Below are 16,277 nucleotides of genomic sequence, written 5' to 3'. Positions count from 1 at the left end.
GTCAAATTCTAGTTTTATTGATGCATGTTATATATTAGTGCTGCATGTTTTAGGTAACATTTTAATGATGCACGTTTTTAAAAATCTCCATTATTAAAATTATGCACGTAAGGATAACTCATGAGTTTTTTTGGTTGATTAAATGACATTATGTCCAAATTTATTTAAGAATATTTCATTAAGGTAACTGAAAAAGACAAACAATAAAATAGGAAGTTTAAATTCATTTAAGCATATTTCATTAATGTAACTGAAAAGACAAGTAATAAATTAGGCAGTTTTATTCGTTTTAAGATATTTCATAAATGCAACTGGAAAAGACAAGAAAAAAATAGAGAGTTTAATTAATGAAGTAAGAACATTTTCAAATGTGTATTTTTTTTTTACTAATATAGATTATTGTTTACTTATAAATACTCAACGTAGCGGACCACTCTTGTCCATTATTAAGAAAAACAGTACTAAGAAAGCATATCAGTTTGATTCCGTAACTTAAAACGGTAATAACGACGCTGTATTTTTACCATTTTATCACTTAAAATACTGAGACATGCAACGTGCTTTCGAGGAACCGCACTGTGCCATTTCCGTCGGATCACCTACGCTCGTGGAGTTGCTGACAGACTGCGACAGTTTCCGGAAGGAAGAGTCGAGCTCTGTCGCCAGAAGCGATGATCCGGTTCATAGCATTATAGATGTCGAGGCTTTGCACGTAAAACCCGTGCGTTTTGTCTTAGCCTTTAACAAACTTGAATACAACGTGACATTTCGCCGGTGGTTTGATTTCTCGAGGCCTCGAAGCTCCGATACAGTGAAGACTCTACTCGATGATGTTTCCGGAGAGGCTTGTGATGGAAACATCCTCGCCGTTCTCGGTGCAAGCGGAGCCGGAAAGTCAACCTTGATCGATGCACTGGCGGGACGTGTTGCGAAGGAGAGTCTCAGAGGCTCTGTGACACTAAACGGGGAGAATGTTTTGCAGTCGCAACTGTTGAAAGTGATATCAGCATACGTGATGCAAGACGATCTTCTCTTCCCGATGCTCACCGTTAAAGAAACCTTAATGTTTGCTTCCGAGTTTCGTCTCCCAAGAAGCTTCCCCAAGTCAAAGAAGATGGAGCGTGTCCAAGCCCTCATCGACCAGCTAGGCCTCAGAGACGCGGCTGACACAGTTATAGGAGACGAAGGACACCGTGGCGTCTCCGGTGGAGAGCGGCGACGCGTTTCAATCGGTATCGAAATCATCCACGACCCTATTGTCTTGTTCCTAGACGAGCCTACGTCGGGGTTGGATTCCAGCAACGCGTTTATGGTGGTGCAGGTTCTTAAACGAATCGCTCAAAGTGGCAGCGTTGTTGTTATGTCGATCCATCAACCAAGCACTCGTATCATAGACTTGCTTGATCGCCTTATCATCTTATCTCGCGGAAAGAATGTTTTTAGTGGCTCTCCGGCTAGCCTTCCTCGATTCTTCTCTAACTTGGGACATACAATCCCTGAGAAAGAGAACATCACCGAGTTCGCACTCGATTTAGTTCGAAAACTAGAAGGATCCACCGAAGGAACAAGAGAGTTGGTAGAGTTCAATGAGAAGTGGCAGCAAGACAGTTGTGGACTCAGCCAATCAGCTCGACCCACCCCACAAGGGTTATCCTTAAAAGAAGCAATAATTGAGAGTGTATCAAGAGGCAAACTAGTCTCGGGCTCATCTGGAGCTACTAATTTCACCTCCATGGAAACAGTATCTTCATACACGAACCCGTCACTATTCGAAACGTTCATCTTAGCCAAACGTTACATGAGAAACTGGATCCGGATGCCTGAGCTCCTAGGAACACGGATCGCCATCGTTATGGTCACTGCATTTCTCTTGGCCACTGTCTACTGGAAGCTGGACAACACTCCAAGAGGTGCACAAGAGAGACTGACTTTCTTCGCATTTGTCGTTCCCACGACGTTCTACTTATGTTTAGACAATGTCCCGGTTTTTATCCAAGAACGATACATTTTCTTGAGAGAGACATCACGCAATGCGTACAGAACATCTTCCTATGTCATCTCCCACTCGCTGGTGTCTCTCCCGCAGCTTATTGCTCCTTCCTTGGTATTCTCCACGATAACATTCTGGACCGTTGGTTTGCGTGGCGGCTTAGAAGGCTTCGTCTTCTATTGCCTCATAATCTACGCCTCGTTTTGGTCTGGATCCTCCGTCGTTACTTTCATATCCGGTCTTGTTCCGCATATCATGTTGAGTTACATGGTCACCATTGCCTATGTCGCCTACTGTTTACTCTTGAGTGGCTTTTACGTTGTCCGTGATCGTATACCGAGCTACTGGATCTGGTTTCATTACATTTCACCGATAAAGTATCCATACGAAGCAGTGTTAATCAATGAGTTTGATGACCCGTCTCGTTGCTTTGTCAAGGGAGTCCAAGTATTTGAGGGTACCCTTCTCGGAGGAGTTAGCGATATGAAAAAGGTGGAGCTTCTTGAAACTCTAAGTAGATCTCTAAGCACTAGGATAACACAGTCCACGTGCTTGAGGACGGGGCCTGACTTTCTTTCACAGCAAGGTATTCCTCAACTGAGTAAGTGGGATTGCTTGTGGATCACGTTAGCTTCGGGGCTCTTCTTTAGGATCTTGTTTTACTTCGCGTTGCTGTTCGGGAGCAAAAATAAGAGGACGTGAAAGTAGTCGCCATAAAAATATTTAAATAAGGCTTGAAACTTCAAAGTGTATTAGATTCTCGCTTGTTGTAGTTTTGAGCTATTCTAAAATACGGGAATACGCTGGTTAAACGTTGAACGAAGGTTCACTTATCGAATTTTACTATTCGGATGAAAACTTCAGTTGGCTCCATGTCACATTGTTTCTTCGTGCATTAATTCATGTTGTGCTTCATGAACTATTTCAACTTTGCTCGGATCATACATCTTCAATCTCTCCCTCTTTAATGTGTGCGTCTCAAAAGTGCCTGAGATGTTAACAATCAACACGCATACACATGCATCTGTCAGATTTTGTTTCGTGACACGGGTTTTCAAAACTAATTGAACATTTCTTTAATCTAACTTATTTACGATCAATTCCTCCACTTTGAATTACTCTCATCTCAGCTACTAGAATGCTCACCAATCAGTCAATGACACAATTAGTTTCGTTACACTTGAAGCAAAAGCAATTGGCTTTGGATTACTTTGGTTTCGCCATCGAACCCATACAACGATCCAAGGGAAAAAAAATAATACAGAGAGTTACTTTACTTAGACAATGTCTCTAACACTCATTTTTCGCAAGTAAAAGAAAGAAGCACATATAGTCATATAGGTTGCAGAAAGTACGGCATATAGCAAAACAGCTATAGTGGAGGGTAGAAGTAGGAAGAGACTGAAAAGCCAAGGAAGAGTAAGCCCCCAACAGTTGCGACCGTGCGTTGTGAGATCCTTGAAGCCAACATGCTTCCTCCTACAACCGCCAGCGATGTACAAATTGTGTGTCCTACTGATGCTCCTATCGCCACTCCTATAGCGTTCTTGTGCGTCGCCAACTTCACATGAGACACAAGTAGATTGTTTTAACCACACAAGTTTAATCTCAGCGGGCAAAGTCCAAAGACTGGTTAGGTTTCGTAGGAAGTTAGATATATGAGAGATGAAAGGGGTTCTCTCTTACAGCTATTGTTGCAATCTGGCTACGGTCTCCCCATTCGGCTAGAAAGGTTAAAATGAAGGACTGCGCATAGATAAAAGAGATGGGTCAAAGTTCAAACCTTAAGAAATTCAAAGCTCAATTACTGGCAAGTATGATCAATATACTTTTAGCTGTAAGCAAAACACTCGAAAGCATCTAAGATGCGGAATAGAAGAACACCTCTAGAAATATTGGGGTACAAAATCTTGAGAAAAAGCGACGGAAGGGTGTCTTCCCTTGGCCTGACTCAAGCTTCTCCTCAACCTTTACCACAAATAGTTGGAAGTTAGTCAACATCATAGTTCATAAACCAGTCCAGGAATAGAGAATGGAAAGATAACTCTAACTTTTAATGTGAGTAACTACTAAGAACGTTTTGCAAAATCTATAGCAAGAAGCAAACAACTGGCAACACATGTGGCTCGAGAACTACTTACTTCCTCCATTTCCTTCTTCTGATTCGACTTTGAATCAGATGACCTCCAAGCAATGTAGAGAAGTCGTAGACCAAAAAACGCATAGAGAACTGCATGATCAAAGATGTATGATCCTTCAAGTGAGGACTCAGACTAAAAAACGAAGGACCCACATAAACTTCTAGTTACGTGCAACAATGCTGACAGAAGCATGAAAAATCAGTAATGATGATAGTTGCCTTTCTATAAGACAACTCAAAATCCTTACATTTCATAATGCGAGATAAACTTAGATACCAAGATATACAGTTCAAGTCAGCTAGAGTTGTTAATTGTGATCATAAGACGCAATAAAATATGATTTGGACAAGTTGTAAGCTTCGGTCAACACGAAATGGAGGACAAAACTCATAACCATATAGTATACAGACTAGTGGTTACATATTTCTCAGCTAACAAAAGAATATACCAATAACACAAAAAATGAAATGTTAACAATGGCGCACTCTACATACCTGTAGCAGCGCTATTAGTGTGCTTCCTAGAAATCAAGTTTGGCACTATCCTACCAAGTCCAGTAGAAAGTATCTATATAGAATAAAGGAAAAATCATAACGAATACACATACCCTTTACAGAAAAATGAAAATCCAAATAATCTTTAGCACTTACGGTCATAACAAACAAAGCTGAAAGTGCACCAGACAAAACAGTAGCTTTAGGGTGTCGCATAGCCATAAGTGCCGCTATTATAAAAGTCTCATCGCCAATCTGACATATGATGAGCAATAAAGATTACACTATAACTTGACTTTGTTATGACTTGAACCAAATCAAGACAAAATTTTAACAGGGAGACGAACCTCGGTGACAAGAATCATGGAGAAACTCGAGAACAAAGCATCAAAGACACCAGGGCCAGTGGCATCGAGGTTCAAACCAAGATCACCAAGATTGTCACCAGCAGCATCCAGTCCAATTCGTTCAGTGCCAATCTTCAAATCAAATAAAGAATAAATTAAAGCTAGATTCCACCAGAATTCGAATCTGAAAAAAGAAAAGCTTAATAGAGATTTCAATTCGAAAAAGCAGCAAAAAGCAGATCGAATCACCATTCCACGACGGCCAAGCTCTTTACGAGATCCTTCCGATTCCTGCGTCTCATTATCAACCCCAAAGTCCTAGTAAACGAAGCAACAATCAGTTAATATATAAAGAACAGAGACGAATCCGTGGAGGAAAATGGTATACCTGCGCAGAGATGGCGGAAACGAAGATCAAGAAGAAGATGGTGGACACGAGAAGCAGGCGAGTGACGAAACCCATGAGGTGATGCGAGAGTTGAACAGATCTGTGATTGGCGACGAAGAAGATGAATCGGTTTCAATTTCTAAATCTGAGAAAGTGAGAGGTTGGGATCTGAGAAAAATGATAAAAATTTTGCTTACGAGTTACGATTCAGAAAATCATTGGGAGAATCGCTGAGGGCTTGGTGAGCGTGTGAATAATCCTTGCGATGCTGCTGCGAAACAGAGATCTGTGTGCGATTTGAATGGTGTGTTTTTTTTTTGTCATCAAAAAGAAAAAAAAAACACACACGGTTTTACATAATAAACATATATAAATACTGAAATATTTTTATATAAAATTTACTACCTTATTATAAATTTTAGATTATTTAGTAGTAATTTATAAATTTTTAGAAAATTAATTAAATTTATGGAATTACAATTGATTTACTTAATTGATAATTGATAATAACAAAAAATGAAAAATTTATTTATAAACTTAAAATTTTTAAATATCATATATATATATATTTATTATTTTTTGGAACTTTAGACTATATTACAAAGTTAACATTCACTATAACTAAATGAATATTCAGCCGAGAAAAAAATATAACTAAGGGTATAACTGGTGACCATTATATGAACATTAGGGATGTGACTGGTGACCAAGAGAATGAAGAAGAACACTATGTTCTTTAATATTCAAACTTTTTATCAAAGAATATGTTTTCCTTTTTATTCCTCTTCATTCATTTGTTTGCAGAGAATTATAGTACAAATCAATTCTTCATTAATTTTGATAAGGAACTATAATTCTTCATCATTCCTAAAATTTTATTCCTACTAATTCATTTCCAATATGTTCCTATTGTTCCTATGATGGTTACCGGTCACACCTTAGGAATGAGTAGGGAAAAATACAGAGGAATAAAATTCGAGGAATGAAGAGGAAAATTATTCTTTATCAATTTTAGCGAGGAACAAATTTGTTCTATATTCCTCTAGAATAAAAAGAATGAGAAGGAATAAAAAGGAAAAATAATTTCTTATAAATGGTAAAAAAAATTATGAATAGCAAATAATGCATTATTCTCTTTCATTCCTTGGTCACCAGTTAGACCCTAGATGTTGGGTTGGGTGATAGGGGTTCCAATAGGATTTTGGTTTGGATTCATTCCAGTTATATGTCTAAGATCTAGTTAAATACGAAATATTATTCAATTCGATTTACATGTCTAAGATCTAACTAATTGTTTGGAAATAGTTTTGGTTTTGGATATTAATCGGATTATCGATTCCAAAAATATTGATTTGTAGTTGATTAAACTCAATAAATTTGTTTATGTCGCTTCTTTAAACTATATTTTTGTCCTTCAAAATATTTCGAGGGACTCGTCTATCAACTATACACAACTTTTTCTTGAAGTATATGTTACAACATCAAACATATCATGACATCCCAAAGCCTTGTACGAACGAGAATCATACATAATGAAACATAAACAAATTAAAATTAATAATTAGCAATTCTATAAACCTAAGATATACTATTTAAACTTAATATATATATAATATTAGAAACAAATTTATTCATAATTGAACTCCCATTGTAATTGTCAAAACATAAAAACATCAATATTAACCCAAACCAAAAATATATATTAAACTAAGTATGTAAGTTAATTATTCATGTAATAGATCATTATTTTAGGTACTAAATAATATCTCATGTGTATTTTGGATATGTATTAGGGATTGATAGGATTGGTACAAGTTCTTTTGGGAATTTTATTTTTTTGTTTTTTTTTGGATATCTGTTTGAGTTCAGGTTTGGTTCGGACAAATAAACCGAGTTTGGGATTTTTTTGGGGTTTGGTTAGGACAAAACCCATGACTTGGAATACCGTAAAACGGAATCAATTTGGTGTTCATGTCGGGTTCATATCGGTTTTTGGATTTCCTTTTATTGAGTCGATTTTGGTTCAAATTTTTGAATTCGATTTATTTGTCGAGAAACTAAAAGAATATTCTGGCTACCACCTTTACAAAATTATTTACAAAATCAATGTCCCACCATTTCTTGTGGAAGCACCGTGGCCTAGTGTTCAAAGTTTAAAGGTTTCTACACCATGTCTGGGATTTGATTTCAAGAGGAAGCACAATTTCTTGCAGATTATAGGATGAGGTTCCAAAATACTGTAGGCAGAACCGTTCGTTGTGATCATATGCTGCGGAAAGAGCCTATCCATCGATGATGTCGTACATGCATAACCGTTTGTTGATCCAAGTATTACGGGGAGAGCTACATCGTGGAATCGATGTTCGTGAAGTTGTCCATCATGTTTGCATATGCTGGAAGTAGTTGATCTATCATATGTAATAAAATAGATATTAAATGATGATGCAATAAGATTTGACCAGTGTTAAAAAAATCAACGTTCCACTTAAACTTACGATCCACAATCAATAAAATGACCAAAAATCAGATCACTTGCATAAGTGTGAAGAATAGCTTACATCTTTCGACCAGCACGTGGATTTGCCAATCCAAAGAATAAGGAGTCATCTGCAAACATCAGATGATTAACAGCAGGGGCCTGATTTGATATCTTTATTCCTCCCAACGACCTATCTTCCATGGCTTTATTCATCATATGTGAGAGGACTTCAGCGCATAATAAAAAAAGATAGGGAGAAAATGGGTCTCCCTGTCTTATACCTCTCTCTGGCGTGATGAAGCCCTCAGGTGAACCATTGATAAGTACAGAGAAAGTAACAGTAGAAACACATGTCATGATCCACTTGGTCCACTTGCGGTTAAATCCCATCCTCCTCATCGTCTCTTCAAGAAAAGCCCACTCAAGCCGATCATAAGCCTTAGTGATATCTGTCTTTACTGCCATGTAAGAGGTTGCTTGTCTCTTTCGAGCCTTTAGCGGGTGAAAGATCTCATATGCAATAATGATATTATTAGTAATGATTCGCCCTGGTATGAATGCTTGTTGATTCTCAGTAATGAGATTGTGGAGATGCTTCTTCAGTCGGTTGACAAGAATTTTGGAGATAAACTTATATGCTACATTACACAGCGCTATAGGTCGGAAATCAGACATCAGAGGGTGGGTAGACTTTGGGAGTAAGGCATATGTTAGTGTGGTTAAGCTGTCCATCAAAAGCATCCTCTACAAAGAAATTATGCACTTCATCAATAATTTCAGGCTTGATATCCTCCCAATATTGGTGATAAAAAGCAGCAGAAAAGCCATCTGGTCCCGGAGCACGATGAGGGCCAATGTCAAACATAGCTTCGTGAATCTCCTCCTGTTCTGACACTAAAATTTAAAAACTAAAAACTAAAATTAAAAACTACTGAAACAATCATTACGTTTGTACGATCTTTTGATTTATTTGGTCATACATCTTTTTTTCCATTCATCTCCGCTTGTTTAGACTTTCAAAAATTATTATTTTATTTTTTACGACAACAAAAATTATTATTTGACTAGAGATTTTTAGTCAAAGATAATATGAACTGCGATTGACCAAAAAAAAGATTATATTAATTGTGAATCTGTGGCCTACCATTTTTACGTAATGGGCTCCGGATTCAGATTATTTGCACAAGAGTCCAATGCTTGGGTCTATACGACGACGTTTAGCAACTCGTGTAACGAAATCGCCTTCGACCTCCGTTAAAGGAGAGAAAGAGAAGGTTCTAGGGTTTATTTGTGTAGCAAGGAATGGCGTCCAGAAATGCGCTACTTCGATACCTTAGAGTCAATGTCACGCCTGCTCTCCGAAGCTCCAGCATCACTTCTCATCGAGGCGTAGTTCCCTTGTACGTTATTCTTCGTCGTTGTTTCTCAGAGGAAGTCAGAGGATCATTCCTCGACAAATCCGAAGTCACAGATCGTGTTGTCTCTGTCGTCAAAACTTTCCAGAAAGTAGAGCCTTCGAAGGTAATTCTTCTACCTCCACCAATCTGAAAACCCATTTAGTTTGATTTTGTTATTGGAATGATAGTTTCTTCTTATGTGTCGAAATCGAAACAAGCATTACTTGGCGATAGGTTTGATGATATAAGCTGAAAGTTTAGTGGTCTCTTGTGTTTTTTTGTCTTGTTTTTTACTTTATGTGGACAAGAACCTGATGAAGCAAATATATTTGTTTGAGTTGACTTGATACTTTAAAAGTATGTGTGCTTCGTGTTGTTGCAGGTGACAGCAAAGGCACACTTTCAGAATGATCTAGGGTTGGATAGTTTGGACACAGTGGAGGTGGTTATGGCACTCGAAGAAGAGTTTGGATTCGAGATACCTGATAACGAAGCAGATAAGATACAGTCCGTCGATCTTGCTGTTGAGTTTATTGCTTCCCACCCACAGGCTAAATGAGTCATGAAAATCAAACATGTTTCTTTTGCTAGAGTGAGACATTTTCAGTTTTTTTCTCTCATGGTTGTTAATGCATCTAGAAATCTTCTTTAAGCATCTGTGAAGATTGTAATTAATTTGGAGTCATATGGTAGTGGATCATAATATAGCATATGGAGACGGTCTTATTTCATCAACCGAGACTTGTATTAAGGTGTTTCAGAATTTTCTTCCTTCATTTTCTTTGATGTTTCTATGCAAATTTTATATGATTGATACATACCACTAGTTAGTTATATATTCTGTAGCATCTTTATGTGGTGAGTTATTTTAATCTTTGCGTAAGAACAGCATATTATTCGATTTAAAAAGATTTCAAAGAAAACATTGGACATTGGTCGGGTTCTCAGGGACAGGCCATTCCTTGAAATTCCTAACGCGATATCTAGATGGTAAAGCTTCGCCGCTAGGTTCCAATCCGCCGCCTTGAGAGTTTCACCAACCACGAATTGTCCAACGCCTCGAGCTCATCCAACAAAACCTTCTCAGTTCCGTCATTGGCATGATCTTTGCTCTTCAGAAACATGATAAAACCACCGATGATATTGGATCCCAGAGAGGCAAACTCGGGAGGAACCATCACCAGGGAAGGCTCCGGATACTTCTCCTCGATGATTCCAACTATAACATCGGAATCAGCCACCCAATTCTCATCGTCATCGAACTTCACCAACGGAAACTTTCCCTCGGGACTAATAGCCAAGAACCAGTGGGGTATGAGTGAAGTGTTGATGAGATGAGTCTTGTAAGGGTCTTCTCCTCTAAGGTGACAAGAACCCTTTGACTGAAAGGACAGTCACCAAGAACATCAGGTGCACCTGAAGCGGCCTTCACGCAGACTTCTATTCCCATTTTTTTGTTCGATAGCATACCATTTTATAGTGGATATATACAAGTCATGACGAGCCTACAACAAGCCTTGATGTGTGAGGTTTATAAATATAATTCAATCAAATGTTTTTGCGTGCCTCCCAACATTCTTCAGTTCGTCTTTACACTCTCCTAATGTCCTAATAAAGAATCTTTACTCAGTTGTTTATTTCCCTTAACAATGCATTATGCGAGTTTTGACTTTTATGCAATGATTAAAAAAACTAATAATTTTGCGGTATTTAGAAGTATTTAGTGACAACACATTAACCATGTTTCAAAATACTGTTTTAGAAAAGATATAATATAAAACCTGAATCATGCAACTATTAAATCTTTCAACTCTTCAAACAGAAGTCTTAAAATTATTTGTCACTACATGTAAAATCAAATAACAATGTTAAGCCAGTCATAACACCAGTATGGTCGTTACCATAACTAGCCTACGAATGCAGGTTGTTCTAGTGACATAGCTCCACAAAAGATATATTTAAAAAAAAAAACTGAGAAAGGAATGATCATCTTCTCCTGGGTGCGGAACCGCGCTGAATCGCTGCTGGTGCTTGCCCTTGAGACCCCGCAGGTTGTTCTTCAGCCATATTACTCGCTTGTGTCACAGCATTCATCACTATGAGTCCAAGTGGTATCAAGTACATCCACTGTCGTTCCAAATTTCAATTATTTTCAGGTCACATCCACGATTTATAATTTCATTATATAAACGAAACTAATGTGTGTTTACTCTATAATACTCACATATTTTGCCCAAAATGATCTCTCTACTGGCGCTTCTGCTTCACCTTCCATATTCTCGCTACTGCCAAGAATCTCCTCAGTGAATATCGGAGTTCTGCATATAGACAATTTACAAAATAAGGTTTATGTGTATGCCAATAACTCAAAACCATTTGGTTAGTTTATAAAAATAGATGTACACCAACTGATGTTTCTACCTTGGTGCCTGCTCACTACTCTTCAAGATAGTGTGGGAGTTAAATGTCCATTTTCCTGGCTATATTAAACACAAAACATTGATCAGACACTCTAAACCAACAACATTCTAAGAACCAGGTTCAGTAAACAACAGTGGATAGGTGGTTTCAGTTCTTAGAATACGCATGCCAAAAATCAAAACTTTTAATTCTGAAACCAAAGAACAATTGGATAACATGTGTTACTTACAAGTTTCAACTGTCGAGGATACGGGCATGCTCCAGGAGAGCCGTAACTGACTGCCAAAATGTTGGCACCATCCTGCAATTGAGTAGGAAAGTGTGACAAGTTAATAGCGAGAAACTAATTGTCACACGACGCTGAAACCTAAACTGTAAGAAACTGATTCCAAAAGAATATATTACCATGTGTATGACGATATGCTCATCCAAGCCATCCCGTGGAAGACATCTCTGTAATCAAAAGTTAGAGCGTATTAAAACAAGATACATTGAGCAGAGGGAAAGAGAGAAAAGAAAATAACAAAAAGCAAGCAATTAGTAATGGCAATGCAACATTTCTAGGTTTTAACCATTCCAAAGGTAACAGGTTTGGACTTATATCTAAAAACAAGTAAATTTGAACGGAATCACAGAAGTAATCTTATCTCAAAGATGTAGAAGAGAATGGTTAATGTCTGTAAAAAGCTGCAATAAGATTAACCTAGTGGGAGTCTGAAATCTGAGCTCAATCGAACAAAACTACAAGCAGGCACCAATCACTCAAAGAAGATTAAAAGAATTTGATAATGTGAATGGTAATTATAAGAAAGAGTTCTCCTAAAGCTTTTTGGCAGTCAGATGATGATATCAACTGCAAACTTGAGATCAAAGATTAAAAAAAAAAAAAGAGAAGAAGTGAACTTACAGCTCTCACTGATGCAATCACATACTCTCTCCCAGGTGGAGTGACAACATTAGATGGGAGTCTTATTCTATAAAAGTCATCTCCTTTCAGCAGATTCTACAAAACGAGTTTTCACAGCAAAGGCAAAACTTTATTCTTGTTGTATTTTCCAAAATTAAAATTAAAAAAAGAAACAAAAACCAGTTGTAGGATATAGCTTACTTGAAAGGCATCTTTCTCTTCATCAGAAAACTCATTCCTAGAGAACCGCAGTTTCGTTAATGTCTGCATCCGACAAGATTTATGGTTAGTTAGCAAATCAATTTGAGTTATCTGCAATACCACTTCAAATCTAAAGCTCTATCAGTGATTCTCTAGACACTATGTAATTAACAATATCTACGATTGATCGATGATGGGGGCAAAGAGAGCAGACCTGACCACCATGGCTCCAAGTCTTGAGGCGAGCGGAGAAAGTACCGGCGGAGGAGAAATCAGAGTCTCCGAAGGCATGTTCGAGGGTGAATTGGATCTTGGAGTCCAGATCAGGATCCGAGTACCGCCTACGGATACTCGGTGTCTGCTTCGGAGGTGAATCTGTGATAACTGGTTCGGGCGAGCGAGGATGGGATCCTCCCTCAAGACCAAACTCCTCGTCGTCGAGGAGGAGCTCGTCTGATTGGAAAGCGAAGGAGGAGGAGAATAATAAAGTGGAAAGGAAGAGCACAAGTGTGAGATTCGGCATGGTCACCGTCGTCTCGAGAGAGAGGTTTGGACTTTGGATCCAAACAGAAGAACACGAGAGTTGTTTTGTCCAAACTTTAGATTCGTTAAATTGCAATTGAGCCCTCTGTATTTAACAATTATTCGCCTTCCCACTCCTAAAAATTATGATTCTCGTTTTTTTAGGTTGAAATTGAAATCAATTGTTTCCTTCAACTATTCACACCAACACTCAGATGTTTTACATTCCCAATTGTCTTCCTAAACTAATAATTCAACTAATTTATCACAATTGTTTTCAAATTAGTTAACATAATCACCTTCTGTATAAACAGGTTTCTAATGTTTTAACCTGATGAAAACATCAATCTGACCTTAATCCTTATTTAAAAAGGTTTGTAGATTAGAATTAAGGGAAAATTGAAAAAAAATGACACTTTGAACTTAGATTTGTCTCAATAAGATTTTTGGAAGATTATTTAGGGAAATAGGATTTAGATTAATGTTAATACCATTATACTCTTAAATTATTTAATTTTTTTTAATTAAAAACTAATAAATAAAATATTTCGTAATTTTCTTATAATATAATAAAATAATAAGAAAATAGAAAGTATTTCTCCTCGATGGCGATGGCGACGGTGAAAACAAATTAGGGTTTCAATGGTTCTTCAACGATGGGATCCATGGATTCAATGGTTGTTATGGAATCAAAAAGAGCATCATCACGAGGGCATGATCCGAAAGATACAGAAGAGTCAGGGAGATTTGGCAAGAAAATATCTTCCGGGGTCACGAAGGATTGTCTCGCAAAAAGGAGATATCGGTATGGAAAGATCTGGGAAAATACCAAGATATTCTGATTGGATTTGGAGCTCAGACTTCATCAAGTCACAATCTCAGATTCAACGAGTGTTTTGGCGAGGGGAGTTGGATAACTGGGTTTGCTATAAATAGAGATGTGCTTACAATTTTTTTAGCATCACTCTTACAATTGGAAAGTCTGGAGTCATGAAAAGCGGTGAAGCTGAGAGGTTTCGTGAGCAGTCATGGGTTTCTGGTTCTTGGTTTTTATATGTTTTCATAAGCTCTCTGAGCGTTCTTATCGGGTTTTCCTTTGAGTTTCTTTTGGTTTTTTATATCTTATTTCTGATGTTATGGTTAAGGGTAGAAACCCTCTATAAGTTCAAACTTTGGATTAAAATTGGCTCTTTGTGTTGATGTTATTGCTGTCTCTCGGATACAATCATTATAAGCATTGTTCTTTAATTGTTTTGTCCATCTCTGTGAGTTGTTCAAGTATTGGAATGCGCTTCATATTGTTGGTGTCAGTTGGCTAGGTCATTCTTAATTGGAGTTTTGGCATGTTTTGGTTCTGTCATCAATAAGAGATCCTCGGCATTGTCTGGTAACATCTTTCTTTGGTTACTGGTATTGTTATGTCTTCATTTTGTTAAGAGAAACATTTATGGGGTATGTCTATGGCTCCTGTTTATCTTTTAACTGCCAGGATCTTAAACTTGGGTATGGATTTGGGTTCTTGGGTTTTCTCTATTTTCGGTTAGGGTCTTGGCATGCTATGATTGTTGTTTTCAATATAGAGCAGGTAGTGTGTTTGGTCTCATTAAACCACACACAGCCTGTAACTAAGTGCATGGAGAAGCACGTATAGGTGATTAGGAGATTATATCACTTCGAGGGTTACGGGTGTAAGGAACAAATATTGTATTTGGCCCCATTAAGCCACTTGCAGTTAATTTTAAATAAGGTCTTAGACATGCCATATCCTTTCTTAATACCCGACCAAGCACGGCAGCTTATTTTAACGTATATTACACAAAGTTACGAGTTTATGGATTTTATCAGCTATGAAGATATGTGGTCCGAGAATGTGGCTGGATTTAGTGTTTTGCTTTTTTTATCGTTTAATAACCTCTTTGAGCATTTTTATGTGTTTCTCCTTTGAGTTTTATTGCCATTGATCGTCTAACATTAGGCTTGAGTGCTTGTATCTGAATTCCAAATCCAAACCTGAAGCAGAGTAAAAACATAATAGAGAAGCAAAAATAAAGAAGGGCTCACCTGGTCTCGAACCGGTTACCTATTGATCTGCAGTCATTTGCTCTACCATTGAGCTAAAGACCCTTGATGTTTAACCATATAAATCACATTAAATATCAGCTTCAAATTACAATCACATGATTCAGATGATGCATAAAAGAAGAGATTGAAAGAGAAGTTATGGTGCGAGATTTCCACTCTTCATTGCAACTAGACATCCATTCATCAGATTTAACATAGATTAGAACCATGTTGTATTGATAGAGAGAAGAGGTGATTATGTGGATGAAGAAGAAAGAAACACAAAAAACCAAGAGGAAAAGATCGTGGGAGTAGGAGGAGGAGAAAATATTATTTGAAAGATTTATGGTAGATTTAGTTTAGATTTATGTGGGAACCGAAATTCGCACTGTCGATTTCCGTTTCCGTTTAAATAAGGAAACTAGGAAAAACCTAATTTCCCAGAGGTCTCGGATATCTGCTAATACCACACGCCAAGCAATCAGAACACAAGAATAATAACGATAAAGTATAAGAAATCGAAAAGAGAGCAAAGTAGATCTTATTCCGAATTCGCGTTTGGGCGTTACAACAAGGTAAGAGCCTGGGCTACGAGGGGAACGAAAGCTCGGTCGCTACGAAGCGATTGAGCAGAACACACGTTCGGTCGCTGCGTAGCGACCCTTTTCGAGCTCTTGTCTGATGTCTCGTGATTCCTCCGCAAAGCTTTTCGTAAGGAAGAATCTATTTCGAAAAAGTATTTGTCGAAGAAGGTTTTTCGTTTTCTTCTTCGGACGTTTTGAATGTTAACTTCGTCGTAACCCCCCAGCTCGTTAGAGTCGAGACTCTAGCGCGCGGTTTGACGATTTTGGCAAAGTTGGGCGTATTGAACGAAGTTTACTTCAAACTCCGCGGAAGAGAATTCTCGAGAAAGTGTATATTAAAAAATA

The 16,277-nt window shown here is 37.8% G+C and overlaps 5 protein-coding genes across 6 annotated transcripts; 2 read left to right on the top strand and 3 right to left on the bottom strand.

Moving 5' to 3' along the window:
* Window positions 1–479: 479 nt before the first annotated feature.
* On the top strand, window positions 480–2,776 carry LOC106340383 (ABC transporter G family member 19-like). The gene has a single exon (XM_013779263.1). The coding sequence runs from the start codon at window positions 551–553 to the stop codon at window positions 2,690–2,692; it is 2,142 nt and encodes a 713-aa protein (XP_013634717.1). The 5' UTR covers window positions 480–550; the 3' UTR covers window positions 2,693–2,776.
* A 394-nt stretch (window positions 2,777–3,170) lies between these two features.
* On the bottom strand, window positions 3,171–5,702 carry LOC106337110 (GDT1-like protein 3). The gene is made up of 10 exons (XM_013776153.1): window positions 5,558–5,702; window positions 5,361–5,460; window positions 5,222–5,290; window positions 4,973–5,104; window positions 4,782–4,880; window positions 4,626–4,698; window positions 4,132–4,220; window positions 3,875–3,958; window positions 3,677–3,736; window positions 3,171–3,551 (listed from the first exon to the last, which is right to left on the bottom strand). The coding sequence occupies exons 2-10, from the start codon at window positions 5,433–5,435 to the stop codon at window positions 3,363–3,365; spliced, it is 870 nt and encodes a 289-aa protein (XP_013631607.1). The 5' UTR covers window positions 5,436–5,460; window positions 5,558–5,702; the 3' UTR covers window positions 3,171–3,362.
* A 3,388-nt stretch (window positions 5,703–9,090) lies between these two features.
* LOC106339945 (acyl carrier protein 2, mitochondrial-like) lies at window positions 9,091–10,012 on the top strand. Its single transcript, XM_013778810.1, has 2 exons — window positions 9,091–9,360; window positions 9,619–10,012. The coding sequence occupies exons 1-2, from the start codon at window positions 9,142–9,144 to the stop codon at window positions 9,793–9,795; spliced, it is 396 nt and encodes a 131-aa protein (XP_013634264.1). The 5' UTR covers window positions 9,091–9,141; the 3' UTR covers window positions 9,796–10,012.
* A 137-nt stretch (window positions 10,013–10,149) lies between these two features.
* LOC106338740 (putative glutathione S-transferase DHAR4) lies at window positions 10,150–10,686 on the bottom strand. The gene is given in 4 exon segments (XM_013777644.1): window positions 10,150–10,205; window positions 10,208–10,285; window positions 10,288–10,587; window positions 10,590–10,686. Coding segments are annotated over 4 exon segments (531 nt in total).
* A 325-nt stretch (window positions 10,687–11,011) lies between these two features.
* Window positions 11,012–13,374, bottom strand: LOC106337228 (ER membrane protein complex subunit 10-like). Of its 2 annotated transcripts, XM_013776297.1 has the most exons (9): window positions 12,980–13,374; window positions 12,766–12,828; window positions 12,565–12,660; window positions 12,063–12,110; window positions 11,887–11,958; window positions 11,658–11,716; window positions 11,461–11,554; window positions 11,218–11,363; window positions 11,012–11,167 (listed from the first exon to the last, which is right to left on the bottom strand). In XM_013776297.1, the coding sequence occupies exons 1-8, from the start codon at window positions 13,286–13,288 to the stop codon at window positions 11,223–11,225; spliced, it is 882 nt and encodes a 293-aa protein (XP_013631751.1). In that variant the 5' UTR covers window positions 13,289–13,374; the 3' UTR covers window positions 11,012–11,167; window positions 11,218–11,222. The 2 variants fall into 2 exon arrangements, with proteins under 2 accessions (XP_013631751.1, XP_013631750.1); XM_013776296.1 differs by having other exon boundaries at window positions 11,012–11,363.
* Between the last annotated feature and the right edge of the window lie 2,903 nt (window positions 13,375–16,277).

The sequence above is a fragment of the Brassica oleracea genome, chromosome C4, assembly GCF_000695525.1.
Source record: "Brassica oleracea var. oleracea cultivar TO1000 chromosome C4, BOL, whole genome shotgun sequence".
NCBI classification, from domain to species: Eukaryota; Viridiplantae; Streptophyta; class Magnoliopsida; order Brassicales; family Brassicaceae; genus Brassica; species Brassica oleracea.
This window is presented reverse-complemented; position numbering and strand designations above follow the sequence as displayed.

Bases quoted from the DNA above. Each gene is read 5' to 3' on its own strand.
- LOC106340383 (XM_013779263.1), top strand. From the start codon at position 551: ATGCAACGTGCTTTCGAGGAACCGCACTGTGCCATTTCCGTCGGATCA.
- LOC106337228 (XM_013776296.1), bottom strand. From the start codon at position 13,288: ATGCCGAATCTCACACTTGTGCTCTTCCTTTCCACTTTATTATTCTCC. The intron at 12,661-12,765 runs GTAAGCTATATC...CTCGTTTTGTAG, and splicing joins AAGAGAAAGATGCCTTTCAA to AATCTGCTGAAAGGAGATGA. The intron at 11,717-11,886 runs GTAAGTAACACA...TGTTTAATATAG, and splicing joins ATCCTCGACAGTTGAAACTT to CCAGGAAAATGGACATTTAA.
- LOC106337110 (XM_013776153.1), bottom strand. From the start codon at position 5,435: ATGGGTTTCGTCACTCGCCTGCTTCTCGTGTCCACCATCTTCTTCTTG. The intron at 5,105-5,221 runs GTGATTCGATCT...TTTGATTTGAAG, and splicing joins AGCTTGGCCGTCGTGGAATG to ATTGGCACTGAACGAATTGG. The intron at 3,552-3,676 runs GTAAGAGAGAAC...TCTCATGTGAAG, and splicing joins GCCAGATTGCAACAATAGCT to TTGGCGACGCACAAGAACGC.
- LOC106339945 (XM_013778810.1), top strand. From the start codon at position 9,142: ATGGCGTCCAGAAATGCGCTACTTCGATACCTTAGAGTCAATGTCACG. The intron at 9,361-9,618 runs GTAATTCTTCTA...GTGTTGTTGCAG, and splicing joins AGAAAGTAGAGCCTTCGAAG to GTGACAGCAAAGGCACACTT.